Source organism: Panicum virgatum, chromosome 5N (assembly GCF_016808335.1).
Source record: "Panicum virgatum strain AP13 chromosome 5N, P.virgatum_v5, whole genome shotgun sequence".
Lineage (NCBI taxonomy): Eukaryota > Viridiplantae > Streptophyta > Magnoliopsida > Poales > Poaceae > Panicum > Panicum virgatum.
In genome coordinates, this window is record NC_053149.1 from 47201441 (window position 1) to 47217650 (window position 16210).

The following is a 16210-nucleotide window of genomic DNA, read 5'->3' on the forward strand; positions in this document are numbered from 1 at the left end:
GTTGTGGCCATGCCATTAGGAAATCGTCCAAAAATATTACTTCTATCTCCATATCTTAATTGTTTCCGAAGCGAGCTCAGCGATAAAACTTTTATTTCTTTTTCTTGATTGTGTGTTTGTTTGTATGCATCGTAGATCACGGTGTGAACAAGATAGAGCCCGTCGACGAGCAGTACTGCGAGCAAGCGAACGAGGACCAGTTCTGCGACCCCGAGCCCGAAGGACAGCACTTCGATCAGGAACCCCCGGAAGGATTTGAAGACGGCAAGTTCAATCCCACCCTTTGATGCATGTTTTGTCATAGTTTTTATAAACACAACCTATTGGCCTGTTTTAGAAAATTGCATATGTTTTTCCTGCTAAAAACATGGTTGGATAGCCACCCCTTGATTTGTTATAACCATTCCTTGACCACCTAGATTAATGTCTGAATGTGTTTTGTTTGGACGTTAATCATTGCTAGAACGCTTAGGACCTTATACACAATACAACTTGTTTTATAAAGAAAATGTGTGCGTGTGTGGGAAGGGAGAAAAGTGGAATTTCGAAAGATGAACTTAGACAGGATGGATGGCATTTCTGTGTGATTTGTCGATGGGTGTTGTCGTGCCTGTGTGGTAGAGCAAGGAAGGGAGATATCCATCTTGTCACAATGAAGTACCGAGTTGGTGTGTCATCTCACCTAACTCAACTATCGTGCAAACCACTCGACCGTTGAATGGGCAACGACTTAGCATAAACCCCACTAGTTAGTCTGATAGCCATCAGGAGTGCTGAGAGCAACGAGTGATCAAGGAGAAGGGATTAGCTCTGTGTGACCTATGCCCCGGTTAAAACCTCTGTGATAGATCAACGATCCCTTGGTGGATCCCGTGATGGCCAGTCAGGTCTAGCTAAGGTGGGTAATGACTTTGTTGGGATCTACACCGACACTACGGTGTTCGAGCTGTGGTACCCCGCTTGTGGGTAAAGTTGCACACCTCTGCAGAGTTGAAATCTATTCGAATAGTCGTGCCCACGGTACTGGGCGAGTTACGGTGTGGTCACGCAACTAGTGTTTCTTTTGGGATGGGTAAGCGTGAGTTGTTTTGAGGAAAGTGTCCGGCAGTTGTGCCGTGTGCTACGGCGGATGAGGAGTTCGGTAGCAGCTTAAGACTTGGATCCTGTGTGGGTCAACACTACGTGTTACTCGGTGCAAGAAAAACTTGCTTTGAAAATCCTTTCTTTCAAATGAACCCCTGCATAAAATATTGCTTTCCGCAAATTAAACCCTAGCTTTACCCTTGATTTACCCTATGCATTATATTCTGTTTATACCCCCTCCGTGGGTGTGGTTGAACTTGCTGAGTACGTTTGTGCTCACCCCATTCTTAATTTTTTTCAGAGGAAGATCCAGACTACGTTCCCGAAGACGTCGAGTAGGGTACCGTCAGGCACCCAGCCTTGCCTATGGTTAGGGTCACCCGCAGGAAGTTCCGTATGGCGCAAGACTCTGATGACCCCCTCTTCGTAGTTAATGTAGTTGTGTGGGTTTTAGTTGTAATCCTCGCGATAGTGGCGCTTCACTGCCCATTACCGCATATAGTTGTACGGTGATGTACCATCTGATGTAATAAATGTGTCATCAGCCTCCTGGGACTGATGTTTGTATCACCTTTAAGTCTTCTCTTATGAGGGGACGCTTCAGAGCCGCATGAGGTGACTACCATGACTACGAAGAATGCTCACGCAGTGATTAACTCAATAACCAAAGGTTTATATATATAGGCTTGACCCATCCATATCTCTCCACCGGTTATAGAAATAGATCCTGGAGATTAGGAAGGTAGCCTAACAGAAGGAGCAATCCACCGCACGCAGGCCGGGCTGTATACAATACACTATCACAGAGCAGTTTGTGGTGTGGCGACGTCGAGGCAAGGGAGCGCGGGTCGGCGGAATGGCAGGTCCGGGTGGAGGAGGAGGCAGGGATGCGGGGCGGAGCAGGAGTGGTGTGGCAGGGGGGTAGGATTGGGCGGATCAGTTCATGGAGGGAGGGGCATGGGGTGGAGGAGTGGCGCGGCTAGGGATGGCACCCGCGGATGCGGATGCAGGTGCGGGTTTTGCAAAAACCCACCTGCAGGAAAACCCGCGGGTGCATTTCTGCACCCGCACCCGCGGGTTTCGGGCGGGTTTCGGGTGCCCGCAGGTGTGACAACATATACAATAAAAATGCATAAATCCATCAATTTAAATAGTCAAATAGAATATTTTTATAAGTAATAAGAGCAAACTAACAATAAATCGATAAGTTCAAAGTAATAAGGACAAACTAACAACAAATTCATAAGTTTCTATGCTCATTTTATAGTTAAGATAGTTGAATTGGGGCTATCTAAGCAGGTTGGGCTGAGGTTTCTTTGTTTTTGAATGGGTGCGGGTCCACCCGTGGGTGGAATTTCAAACCCGCACCTGCAATATGCGGGTGCGGGTGCGGATCCACCCACGGGTGGAACATTGAACCCGCATCCGCATCCATCGGGTCTAAAATCCGTGGATACCCATATCCGCGGGTGGAATTGCCATCCCTAGGCGCGGCAGTGGGGGAGGCAGGGGTTGCGGATCGATGGGGCAACTGTTAGGATCGGGCAGGAAGCAGGAGGTCACAGGGGCGGGCTGGGGGTGTGCAAGGCGAGTATAGTTGGCCAAACGGGCCTCATGACATGGCACAGGCATGGGCAGGTACAACACTTAGTGGCCATGCCGATGTCTTGACACTAGCATGACACTATGTGCCAGTGGTCATGCCACAGGGCACGGTAGTGCCCGTGCCGGCACTGGCACGAAGTGCCTCACACAAGTTAGTACTCAAACTAACCAGAATTCCATGCACAGCATAACTATTCATAGAACAGCTACACAAAAGATCACAAACGCAAAAGAGATTACAAATACCAATTCATTAGGAGCTTAGTGCAATGTTTGCTTTATTAAAAACCTGTCCAGGTAAAACTCACCCTTGTGGGAGACCCTAGATAGGAAAAGAGTACAACCAAACTTTATTAAAGAGTTCATTGTCTTACTCTTACATCAGCAGCACAAGTCCAGGTCCAGCACTAGCTGACCAGTGATCACAAAATATTACAGTCCCATTACATAAATGTTCATGAATCAAGATAAAGTCCTTAAAATGCTTCTTCAAGTTTCTTGTCCTCCACATTCTGTTGCAGCCTTACTTCTTTAGCCTCCCAGTCCTTGATGCAGGTCAGCATCTCCACCATTTTAGACTTTAGCTTCCTTCGTTTCTCCTCGATGATCCTACTAGTCATACTAAAAGTGGATGCTGAAGATATGGTAGACACAGGAACAATTAAAATATCTTTAGCCATGATTGAGAGTACTGAATATGTAAGTTTGTGGTGATGCCAATAGTTCGAGATGTTAAAGTTATCGGTTAGATGGTTGACAATATCACAGTCCAAGTAGGATACAAGTTTAGAAGCATTAGAAGCTGATGACCTTAACGCATGCAGTAGAGAAGTTGCAGATGTATTTCTAAATATGTTAAGACTACCAGGCAAGATACCACCACCCAACTAGCACTACCTTCATAATCATAAATTTCATCCCAAGCATATCTTGACTTACCAAACAGGACAAGAGGGTCAGTCCTCCTCAACCTAACAGCACCATATTTCTCATCACACTTATTGTGCACATCAATCAGTAAGTCTAGCTCTAGTGCCAACCAAATAAGCAACATAATATGTACTGGTGAGGCTACCTAATCTTCTAATCACCCTAGTAAAACCTTTTATTTTAACTCTAGGGTCCAAGATGAATGCAAAAGAATAAAGCAAAGGTATGTCCCTCCAATACTTATTATATTGGGAACATATCAGGTGCAAATCAACCTCTCCGTGCAAACTCCAATCTGGGCCACCAGATCAACATCCGAGAGGCATGGGGGGATTGGGTAATTTACAATTAACCGCCCACCCTTTGATTGGGTAATCACACTTTTGTAAATCCCCCCTCCCACTCCCTCTGCGCCCCCCTTGGATGTTAATCTGGTGGCCCAGATTAGAGTTTGCACGGTTTGCACGAAGATGTTGGTATTCACCTTATATGTTCCCTATTATATTTGTCTATCATAGGTTGAACCACAGATCTAATGTGTACATGATTAGCATAATTTTAGGTGTAGAGCAATATTAATAAGATAATGGATCATAAGTGGAGATGTTGGATAATACACACCAGATAATACAACGGTAGAATCATAAAATGGCTCAAGAAACGATAGCACTTTTTATGCCACAACCCAATGCTCATCAGTTAACAACAAGGGCTCACCTTCATCCCTAGGATATTGAGCATAGATGAAAGTAGTGAAAGGGGCCTTATGAGGAAACAGATGCTTAAGCATTAGAAAGGTAGAATTCCACCTAACATCCATGTCCAACTGAAACATTCTATGCCTAACACAAGTTGCAATGCAATAACTTTTATATACAATAATTCTCTGATTAGATGAATTTAAGAATTATATTGTAGTTCTAAAGGTTTCTATGAAAGGCTTAAAAGCAGTTAGGGCCTCGTTAACAATCAGATTGATAATATGACATGCACAACGCTGATGCAAGAACATAGAATTAACTGCATTAGATGATGCATACTCTGGTTCATTAATAACCTCAAGACCAAGGTATTTAGACAGGATAGGTCTCAGTTTTTGCATGGCTGCAGCATTAGACGATGCATTGTCTAAAGTATCAGCAAACACCTTTTCAGTCAAACCATAATCAATAAGAACAGATGCAACACAGTCAGCAATATTTTGCCCCTTGTGTGACACGTCAATAAGAACTAGACCAGGCACCCTCTTCTCTAGTTACCGGTCAGATTTATGTAGTGAGCAACAACACTAATGTAATCCTCTTTGGCATTACTAGACCAAATGTCAGAGGTTAGACACACACAATTAACAGAAGTACTAAAAGTCCCAACAATCTTAGCCTTGCAATTAGTGAAGTACTTCAGTATGTGTCTAATGGTGCTTTGCTTAGACACTCTAACATACTTAGGGTTATGAGAGGTTTTAATATACTCTTCAAAAGCTTCAGATTCACCCATAGAGATAGGAACATCAAGTCTAGCAATCAATCGAACTAGTTGAGTACGAGCAACTAGAGGACAATAGTCCTAACTATGCATACTACCATCAAGATTAAAAGAGATTTGAGACCAAGACATGCAAGTCTTTCACGCTTCTTAACGCAAACTGCAATATTCCGAGAAAGGTGACAAAAACCACCACTAAAGAGAGCATAGTACTCCTTAGAGCAATACATGCACTTAGCTCCATATCTGACTCTCTTACCATTGATGTTCTTGAATAGCTTCTCAAAGTCATGCCAGACAATAGAGGTAGAGGGGACGTGAGCACTCAACGTTGTTACGTCCAAGGGAGGTGCAGGTGGATCATCAGTGCCATCAACGTTGATGGGATCATCAGCTCTACGGCTGAACAGGGCCTCACGGTCCCCGCGCATGTCGTCCTCGTCGTCATCTCCGGCCAACACGCACAAACCCCGCTCTTCGATCATACCCACCTCAACCGTTTGGTCGTCACAGCCAGCCATCATCACTCGCCAGTGACCTGGTTCCTTAATAGCTGCAAAACAAACAAGATCTGGGTTAGGGAAACATCAGAGGGAAGAGACGATCCTAGATCTAGGGTTAGGGTTGTACTTGTACCTTTGCAGCTGGAGCTTCAGGATCGCCGACGATGTCGATGAAGCATGGATCCAGCCCTCTAGTTCGTCAACGGATCTAGTCTACATATGAAGAAAGAGTGACACACACAAACACACACAGAGAGAGAGAGAGGGAAGAGGTCTTATGCTAGATCCGGAGCACTAGAGTTGCCGAAGTCCGGCGGCGACGGAGATGACGAGGTGGATGACAATGAGAGGAGGAGGCTACATTGTTTGTGTGATCGAGATGAGGGGTCTGGATGGCTATGCCGTGTGGCAGTGCCGGCCCTGGCTGCTCAAGGCCACCACCCACCGGAGCCCGAGAAGATGAGTGGACAAAGGTGAGAGAGAGGCGAGTCACAGAGAGAGGAGATCGAGAGAGGAGAAGACGAGCGGAACCGGCTCGGAGAGGAGAGAAACGAATTTGGGTTACAGTTAGGGGAGGCTGTGGCCAGTGCGACGCCTTATATATACCCCCTTCCCAACACTCCGATCCAACGGTTGACAGGGGCGTGGGGGAGGCCATCAACGGGTACAGTGCAACCCCCGAGCCGGCCCATTAAGCAGGCCATGCCTGTCGTGTGCTGTGAATGCGGCCCAGGCACGACACTGGGCTTGCCACTAGCATGGCACTTGCCTAATTGGCCACGTGTCGGGCTGTACTAGGGCCATGCTTTCTAGTGTCGTGCTAGTGCCGGCCCGGCAGGTTTGGCCCGTTTGGACAACTATAGAGGCGAGGTAAGGCAGGTCGTGCAGAGGGGTGGAGGGTCCAGATCGCAGGGGGAGACGATCATATGGCTGAGATGCGTAGTTGGCAGAACCACGCGGACTAGGTCGAAAGTCGCACCAAATTCTGTCTAACATCATTCTTTTTAGTTGTAGAGAAGAGATATGAGTAGGCATAGAGAAACTATGCATTGGAAGTGTAGTCTCTATATGTAGTGTCTATGTGGCATGGAAATATAGAAACCACTTGTTGGTGTCTATATGTGGTGTCTATGTGATATGGAAACATAGAAACCACTCTCTTAGGCCATGATGGATGGCTAATTTGAGGTATCCAGAGGAAGATGGAGAATGAAAAGCGTCACCTGGGGACGTTTTAGCTGCCAACATCCAGCAAGGGGGCGCAACGAAGCTAAAATCTTTTTTTTTCCTTTTTTCTTGGCGTGTAACGAAGCTGAAATCTGTAGATTGAGACGTGGAATTTATATCCATACACCGATCCCGTTTTCTATCATGTAACAATCTATACGCCTCTCCTTGGGGAAAAAAATTATCTAGTGCCATAGCCACTAGACAAAGCAAACTCAAAATAACAGTTCAAGAAAAGCGCATGCAGTTACCCCCTTCAAGAAACAAGGAAGAAAGATCTCTCCCAACTCGATGGCCACCCAGCAACGCCTCATAGGCAAAAGCACCAGAAAACCCTCCGTTTGCCCAGCATCATTGACCTTTGCAAAAAGACTACAGGCCCATGCCAATGCTTCATTCCCTTTCATAGCTTTCAAGCTTTCGTGAAAAGCACAAGGAACAAATAAATCAAAGCATGAGCGCCGTGATAGCTCGTGGAAACCATCACCACAGTTATCTCCATAATTAACCGAAGGCGAGCACCATCATAATGAGCATCTCCAAAGCAAATGAAGTGAGACAGATTCTTTCTTCACACAATTCGCAAAGCCAAAGAGCATTCACTTCGTACAGTAGTTTACAAATTTCAATGCTTCGATCTTGTTCCGTACATATACATTTATAAATCAAACCAAAGTGTGTACATAATTTAACAAGTGCATCAACTCGAGTGCCTGGAAAGGCAGACTGCCGTAACCCTCTGAAGTACAGTGATTTTGGGGGTGTGCCCACAAAAGGAAGCTTGATCACTTCATAGGTGGAGTTCCAAGTCACAATTGGAAAAAGGGTAAGCCAGACAGCATGATGCACCATCCAAAGCTTTGCCGCATGACCGAACCACAGTACCAAACCTTGAGGGGGGCAAGGCAAGCAAAAACATACTGGAAATAAGCATCAGAATCCCACAAACACAGGGTCTTTTGAGGCCTGCTGAAAGTAGCAAAAGCAGGATGCCTTCCTTCTCTTCCACACTCAGAAAAAGCGGAATCCAGTAACAATGATGGCAATGACCTAGATTAATTCCATATAGATATAAGCGGCATGGATGTTGAAGATTTTATTTATATGGAGCTTTACTGCGACCACTATATCACTGGCAACTTCTAAGCATTGAAACCCACCACCCCAAGTTTCTCCGCCTCCACCTTGAGAAACTTCAGGTATCTAACAGCTTCCTCCAGGACATCAGGAGCATCCAGTTGGTCTCCACCAGGGATTATTCCCCTAAGAACTGTGACCATCTTCCTGATCTCCTCGTGAGTAATATTTTCCATGGATCCATCGAAATCTGATCCATTTCCAGAAAAATGCCTCATTTTCTTAAACCTGGGTGGTGAAGATGATTCACAGGGGCCAAGTTCCAAGGGGTCAGGAGAACGCCCGGTACTCATGATATCATCTTCATCACTGTCTTCATCTGATTCAGAGTTCAGCAGTGCATTGATCTCTTCTGTATCCTCCTTGAAAGATGAGGCATGCTGTTCAAGATTGCCATCGTCTTGGTCTGAACTTCTGCAAATCACCTCACCACGGCACGGGAATGCATTGATGTTTGTGGGATTCAGCTTGTTCACCAAGGCAGGATGATACACGATGCGCCCTTTGTCATCATTATGATCAAAGATGATGAAGTTTCTGGGGCATACCTTGGAAGGCTGGAACTCAAAGGCATCAAGTTGGCTTCGCATCTTAGGGCTTGTCATGCCTGAAGGGACTCCTAAGGCTGGTGAAACAGGAACCCTGTAGTTGCATTGACCACCCAAAGGTCCATTTACCGCACAACCATCAGCTTCATAGCCATAAGCAAAGGAGGGGTTTCCAACGAAGGCTGTTGGATCCCTCTGCATGGGTTGACGGTGTATGTAGGACACGAGTTCACTTGCGTACGTAAATCTACCTGATTTGGTGCAGTGACTACACTGCCCAAAACAATCTGAAGCCTAAAATATTATTGCGGTTTGCAACAACAGAAGATTAATATGCCCTACAACAAGATAGTCATCATCATGACTGCACTGCTCTGTTGTTGAAACTTTCTATCAAAATAGAAGCTAAAGTAGCAGTTTGAGAAACTAAACCCGAGTCCTGTGTTTAGACTACGTGATGGGCTTAAGCAGTTGACGGAAGTATTCAGCCTGCAATTTAAATAAGCTGTTAGAGTAGGAACGAAGCGCACAATGACAAAGTGCAGAAAGATGTGTTAAATAACCAACAATACGAATAATTTTGGTATAAAAGAATAGATTAATTTAATTTAATTCAGATACATATCACTGAAAATATTTGTAAGGGGAATATATATGTATATAATATTGATTTATCAAACTGTTACATAAAACACTGATTTTTCCTTGAATTACAGAAATCCAACTAAGAAAGTTCTGTGTCCCAGGATAAAATTCTGTTTGATCCTGATTCCTGAGTGTTCAATAAAATACATTTCAGAACTTGATACCTTTACTGTTATAGCAGCGCAAAACAAATTAGCATGGGCTTACTACTGAAAAACTATATTTATTTACTTTTGTCTTTGAGAACAGTTGTACTTTATTTGCACATAGGATCATTTGTAACAATAAACAGATAGCTCACCTGGCACACTTCGATCAACTGGTAACAAGCAAAGATCCTAACATTCATTACTATCCTTCCCACTTCCTTCACAACACGGAATCTCTTAAGCTCAACCTTCACATACATTCTCAATCTTTCCACACTGATGTTGTCAAGAACAGGGAACGACTAAAGGAAAATGAGTCTTCTGTAAGTGCAGCCTCCTTACCTGTAATTAGGCCAACACGATTCAGAGCAGAACAATTCAGACAACATTATAAATAGCGGGATATTCAGATTGATAAAATATGCAGTGCTCTTAGAAGGAAAAGTGGCATACACAATCACACGGAAGAAGACAATAAGGCAGACAGACTTTCGGCTACTGTGGTATGACGAGTGCAAGGGCGTCCAAGGCATACTGTTGACCAATGCTCAACTTGTGTTATCTTGCTTCTTATTGTGAACCTGTTATTAACAATGAGAGATAGCAACATTGAGAAAGATATGGAGTTGCATATGTTTATGATCATATAACAACAATCCTCAATTGAATACTCCACAAGTATTAAGTTGGGCTCCCAATTCATTCATGCAGGTAGTAGTAGTAATCTATAATTGAGAATATAATAGATCCACAGATTTTTCAAAAGCAGTTTTAATGAGAACAAAGGTAATACTCCCTCTCAGATTTCCAAAGATCACAACTCTAGAGAAGGCTATACATGTGGTCATGTGGATCATTATTTAACTGTAAGCAAAATCAAATGGATAGTCACATCGAATTCAGCATAGAGCAGTAGACAATCATATCCTCAATCGAGGTCCTGCAAGGTTAGCCACTAAGCGAACACCAATCGTGGATTGCCCAAACTTCACAGGTCTAACACGATGAAACAAAATCGATCTGAGCTGACAGAGCTGGAAGCCTGGAAGGAAAAATAAGAACAAAAGGCAAGTCCTAGGAGCCAAGTGTTAGAACCAGAGTATTACGAAGGAATCGAGGGCGGGCGAGGGCGGCGATCTGCTCGGCCGTTCTAGACGGGGGCGGGGCGATCAAAATCGGATCTTGGAGGCGATCCCGAGGTGGCGGCCTGAAGTTCGTGCGGCAGCACCAAGAAAGGGAAGAGACGATTTGGGGGGTGGACGACGACGAGGGGGGAGGAGAATATAGGCTCAAAAAGGAGGCTATAAAACACAGAGGCGCCCGGCACTACGAGCGACCAGCGAGGGGCGTGCGTGTTGACTGTGGAGTCACAGTGGAGGAGAGACTGACTCCAGCTGGAGTCTACTCAGGCTAGTGCTCTGCCTGCTTGGCTTCCAGCTGCTTCCATACAACATGGGCTAGGCATATGAGCGGTGGGTGATTACCTTTTCTTTTAACTCTTCTCCTTTTTGTCCAAGTGTAATTGCTTTTGTAACTTTGCCCTGGATTGCGTGTTTGCGGTTGTGATTTGGTATCTTCGCATGTGAACACTCCCGACGTGAGGTGTAAAGATCTATGCATCAGTACATGTCTTTGTTGTGTCTCACAAAATTATTATATAGTAAATACGTAATGTTCTTTTCTGTAAAAAAAGTCTACTTTATAACTTTTATTAGTTATGTGCCAAATCTATTTTTCAACTCTCAGCTACGAAACTGTTTATTCTTGAATCCTACTATTAAAATTGCCTACTTTTCAACCCTGGCACCATGTTAGAGGGATTTTTAGTGGCACAATATTGGCTTAGTAACATCACCTACCTCTTCGTCCCAAAAATAAGTCATCTTAGGAATTTTAGAACAACAAAAAAATAAAATAACCATGTTTGCCCATATTTATTACCCATACTTGGTGCTGATTGATTCTTACATATACGCATGCATTTTCTAAATATAGTAAGATGATATATTTTTTGGGACAAATTTTGAATTCTAAAATGACTTATTTTTTAAGATGGAAGGAGTAGGTTGAAATTGTTTCGATATCGGATTTTTTTTATGCTGTATACATACAATCCTTTCACAAGCGGAAGATTTTCCCAGGTTTCGTTCTTGATTTTCTCTCCAAATCATCTGACATCTATTTACCACAAAATGGACTGAACAAATGACTTAGCTTACGCACACACTGATAAAATAAAAATGAATTCTTTTCCCATTAACATAAGCACCTAATTAGCACATACTGATGAAATATTTAAATGGGTACTCCGGCCTATCCGTCTGACGCTCGTAGGCGTTTGACACGACTCGGCGCAAATCTTTTAAAAGTAGCCTATCTGCGCATGCAGCATCGCTCTCTCCGTCCTAGTGCGAGCACGACCTTTTGGTTGGGGGGGGGGGGGGGGGGGGGGGGTGTATATGGATGATCGGCGTGCGTGCTGCTTCCGGGGGGCAGCGTTTCCTTCCGGAGAGTGACATGGTACCTAACTTTATATTTCCTCTCGCGATCCGGTGTTGACTTGCTCGCGCGCGCGAGCGGCGAGCCTTCGTTCCCCTTGGCCGGCGTCGCCGGTTGCGCAGTGCGCCGGCACCATGCGCGTCCTTTTCGTCGATCGGCCGGGCACGGGGTAGAAGAACGGGCCGGCCGGGGGAGCTGCGGTGTGACACCATCCGGGTTGCTGTCAGCATCGCCGCAGAGGCTGCCGGCAGTCGGAGTAGAAAGCGCACGCCGGCAGGTCAGTCGGTGACACGCGTGAGAGCGTCCAGAGGCATCCGATCCGTAGGCCGCTCTGGATGAGGCATAATTACCTTGACCTGATCGCTTTTGATGTTCTGACGATGGCTTCGTATCCTTAACCTTGCTTGATGGTTCCTTCTGTTTCTGGGCAGCTCCCTTCTTCTCATATTTGGCCATGAGCTCTTTGAAGCTCGGCCTCTTTTTGTCTTTAGTTCTGGAGGAATTCCCAGATTTACTGGACGCACCGGTCAGACCGGTCGGACCGGTAGGACCGCTATTTGAACCGGTCAGACCGGTCCACTTGCTGTCGGCTCCTTTTTCCTTGTCCTGCCCCCTGAACGTTGAAGCCTTTGCTGCAACTCGAGAGATCTTGTTCTGCAGTACCCCTTTCTCATGCATTTCCTCACCAACGATTACATTTTTCCCTCTAGCCGATTCGGCTTGATGCGGCCGAATCAACACTTTTGGATTTGATAACTTAAGTGTGTGAACGGGAAAAGGATTTTGATCGATTTGTATTGCAGGAACAACCAATCATCCTTCATTTATGGCCGATTGTATTTGTCTACCAAGAACATTGCAATCATTAGTTGCATGAGAAAAAATATTGTGTAACATACAATATGCACATCGCTTCAATTCCTCCATTGATGGAATAGTGTGAGAGAACTTAATCTTTCCAAGCTTTGCCAACTCATCAAAAATCCTATCACACTTTTGTCACATCAAAGGTGTATTTAACCTCATTATGCCGATTTTTAGGAATTGGCTTTAAAGAAGCATAAATGTTGGGCTTATCATTAGACGACCATACAAATTCAGCAGCATATACTTCACTACTCTTATCGTCTGAAGATTCTCCTTGTAGCATATGCATACCAAGACGATCAGATTTAAACTTTGCATCCTTACTTCGACTTTCTTGAGCCAAAGCCTTTACAATACTTGATTAACGGTTAGAAACTCATATCCTTCTAATATTTCTTTAATATGAGTCATCAAACCATTAAGAGCTAATTCGGCAAGATCCTTTTCAGAAATAACCAAGCTATAACATCGGTTTTTTGTATCTCTAAATCTTCTAATATATTCAACAACAGACTCATCATGCTTTTGCTTAACCGATGTTAAATGAAATAGCCTCAATTCATTATAACCATTGTAAAAATGCTTATGAAATTTACGCTCTAATTGAGACAATATTTGGATAGAATTAGGAGATAATGTCGAAAACCATGAAAAAACAGTACCATATAATGACAAAGGGAACATTCTAGTTTTTAAATGATCAAGACTACCATAAATTCCCATTTGTGCATTAAACTGACTAACATACTCCCATGTAGTCCTACTATCCTCCCCAGTGAATTTAATAAATTCTGGCACCTTGAAATTCTGAGGATATAGTATGGAATCAAAACTCTCAGGATAAGGTTTTTGACACACAAGAGTTTTATCCTTAAACTCTATGCCGAAAGACTCTTTAAACATAACAGCCAAATCTTTCTTATGTTTCTTAAGTATTTGATTAAAATAAGAATCATTTGGCCTTTGAACATTGCTACTAGAACTATTCGGCATTTGCGGTACATGATTCGGCTGTGTATATGGTGTTTGCTGCGAATAACCATTGTTTGGCATTGCACCATATGAATAGCCCGAACTTTGAGGAGGCATAGTATATGGATTATAAGTCATAGTAGCGTATGGAGGAACACAATAACCAGTAAATCCATTTGTTCGGCTAAAATCAGCCTGAACAGGAGGTATACTAGCAATCAGTTCAGGAGACGATTGATACGCCACCAGAGCACCAGGACTGGTCTGACCGGTCGGGAAACTGGTCTGACCGGTTGGAACCGGTCCACCGAGACCGGTCTGACCGGTTTGTGAAACCGGTCTGACCGCTCCGTTCGCATTGTATTGCTTTGGAGATTTCTGACCATCATAAAAATTCATCGGCATGCCATACTGTGGTGCAGGTATTGCCGATGATTCAGGAGACATAGCATGATTTTGAAAAGTACCGGCAACACTAGACATAGGAGCACTACTATCATTGGTCAAGGGTTGCTTTCCTAACGACTTATCAATCATGTTTTGGACAATAGCAAGCACCTTCTCCTGACCATCAACTAGGAATTGACTAATTTTCTCCATAGTAATAGGTGATGCTGAAGTACTTACATTATTGTTTGCTTTGAATTGGTCTTCTTCGTCCGAAAGAATGACCACCTCCTTGTCCTTGAAGACTTCACTCTTTCGGTTCCTGGAGAAGTGAGATAAGAACCACTGACGCTTCTCTTTGATTTCTTTCTCTTTGCGCCGTGTGTTCTCCTCTTCGCACTCCTTGATGAAGGCTTCATAAGCTTGACGATCTTCAGCCGATAGTTGATCAACAGTCGCCCTAACAATGTTGCTGGCATCAACGTCACCACTTGACAGCTTCACCATGATAGTATATGGAGAAGATTAGATCGGTTTTTAACTAACCATCTTCCCCAGCGGAGTCGCCAAAATATGTTGGCGCCGAATCAGGGCCAACACACGATTGTGCTCGAACGCACGGCATGAGGAGCAGCTCGATGCAGCTCTCCTACGTAGGGCGGTCAGACCGGTCAAGGGGACCGGTCAGACCGGTCGCTGGTGAAGATCGGCGACAACGACCGACGAACGCTCGCCCGGGAGGGACCCCGTCAGGGCAAGTGCACGTAGGGTTGTTCTATAGTCAGCAGACCACCTAGAACTCCTTCAAACATCACGGAGACGAAGGAAGAATAGCAAATATGGGGTTGGAATAGCTAGGGTTTGAGGAGGACGAAAAACAATGCAAAGTAATAAAAAGTAATAGATTGACATGTTTTGATGGATTGGATATGCTCAATCGGCCGAGGCCCTTTATATTTATAGGGAGGGGAGGTCTTACCCCATCAGGAGTCTAATTCCATACAAACCCCGTATTAAAATACAACTTCAAACTCGGACTGTGCAGTTTGGACCGGTCTGACCGTGGACCGGTCTGACCGGTCCGACCCGGTGTCAAGTCTTCCAGAATAACTCTCTCATCCAAACTCCAAATTAGGCGTTCTACATATGCATTTCGATCATCTCGGCGAGAGCTACTCAAGGATGAAGTCCAATTTGCATTTTGACAAAGTCACCTTGACCAGTCAGACCGGTCTGACCAGTCTGCACAATCTGCCAATTTCGGTCGTCAACAGTGGCCAACGCCCAACACAATCTGTCGTGCTTTGTGAATGGTTGGATTTTTCCCGGAGCAAAGCGGTGTCTGCAAGGGATTGTTTTCACATGTTTTGCCTCTGCTGGAGCTCAATGTGTTTTGGGTTCAAGGGTCGTTGAGACGATGGAAAAGAGTGCGGACGGATATCTCACATCTGGGCCGATGGAGGAACGGTAGGCCGATGGAGGAACGGTACAATTGTTCTGGTTCTTTCCTCTTTTCATACAACCTAGTGAGGTGATCCGCGCATTTGCACAGCTAGTATTTATATTTTAAATATATCATTGAATTTTTTATATAATTAGTATTCATAAATTTAAATCTTTCTTATCACATGCTACTTGCTTCAGTAATCAAGAGTGTTTCTCCGCTGCTAGTGCAGTGGTGCCTTATTTTGCCTATATCTTTCTTTTTCAGTGATGTGGCCGCATGGCAAGCGCACGGTCCTAATCCTGTCACGACTGCCTATCTCCTCGATCTTAGCTACTCATTCACTATAGTAGTAGTAACATGTTTCTTATCTGCCAGCCCTTACAGTAATGATGTGTACTGCTTAGTTCAACGGACTCCGTTGTTCTTTTGTTAGCTTCCCTACTTTATGATCCTTTTGGTCGTCTGTAGCTGCTATGTTTAATTCTGTCATATGTTGCATGGCACCATGCCTCCATGACCTAGTTTCTATTGGGTAACAATCGATCCAAGTTTCTTTCTTTTTAAAAGTCAACAAATCTCCATATTGCAGAGCACAAGATGTTTTTTATAATTTCAACAACCTATGTTCATGTTCAAGCCTCATGAATTTATTATACCAATCACGGCCTGATCGATATTGTCCTAGTTCCTTATTTGCTTGTGGTGTTAATTGTTTTTGAACTTGTG

At 44.2% G+C, this 16210-nt stretch overlaps 1 protein-coding gene across 1 annotated transcript; it reads right to left on the minus strand.

The window, feature by feature from the left end:
- Nucleotides 1–7384: 7384 nt before the first annotated feature.
- On the minus strand, nucleotides 7385–10717 carry LOC120673473 (transcription factor bHLH144-like). Its single transcript, XM_039954313.1, has 4 exons — nucleotides 10419–10717; nucleotides 9766–9893; nucleotides 9465–9654; nucleotides 7385–9007 (listed from the first exon to the last, which is right to left on the minus strand). Exon 4 carries the CDS (start codon nucleotides 8717–8719, stop codon nucleotides 7976–7978), a length of 744 nt encoding a protein of 247 aa, XP_039810247.1. The 5' UTR covers nucleotides 8720–9007; nucleotides 9465–9654; nucleotides 9766–9893; nucleotides 10419–10717; the 3' UTR covers nucleotides 7385–7975.
- Nucleotides 10718–16210: the final 5493 nt, after the last annotated feature.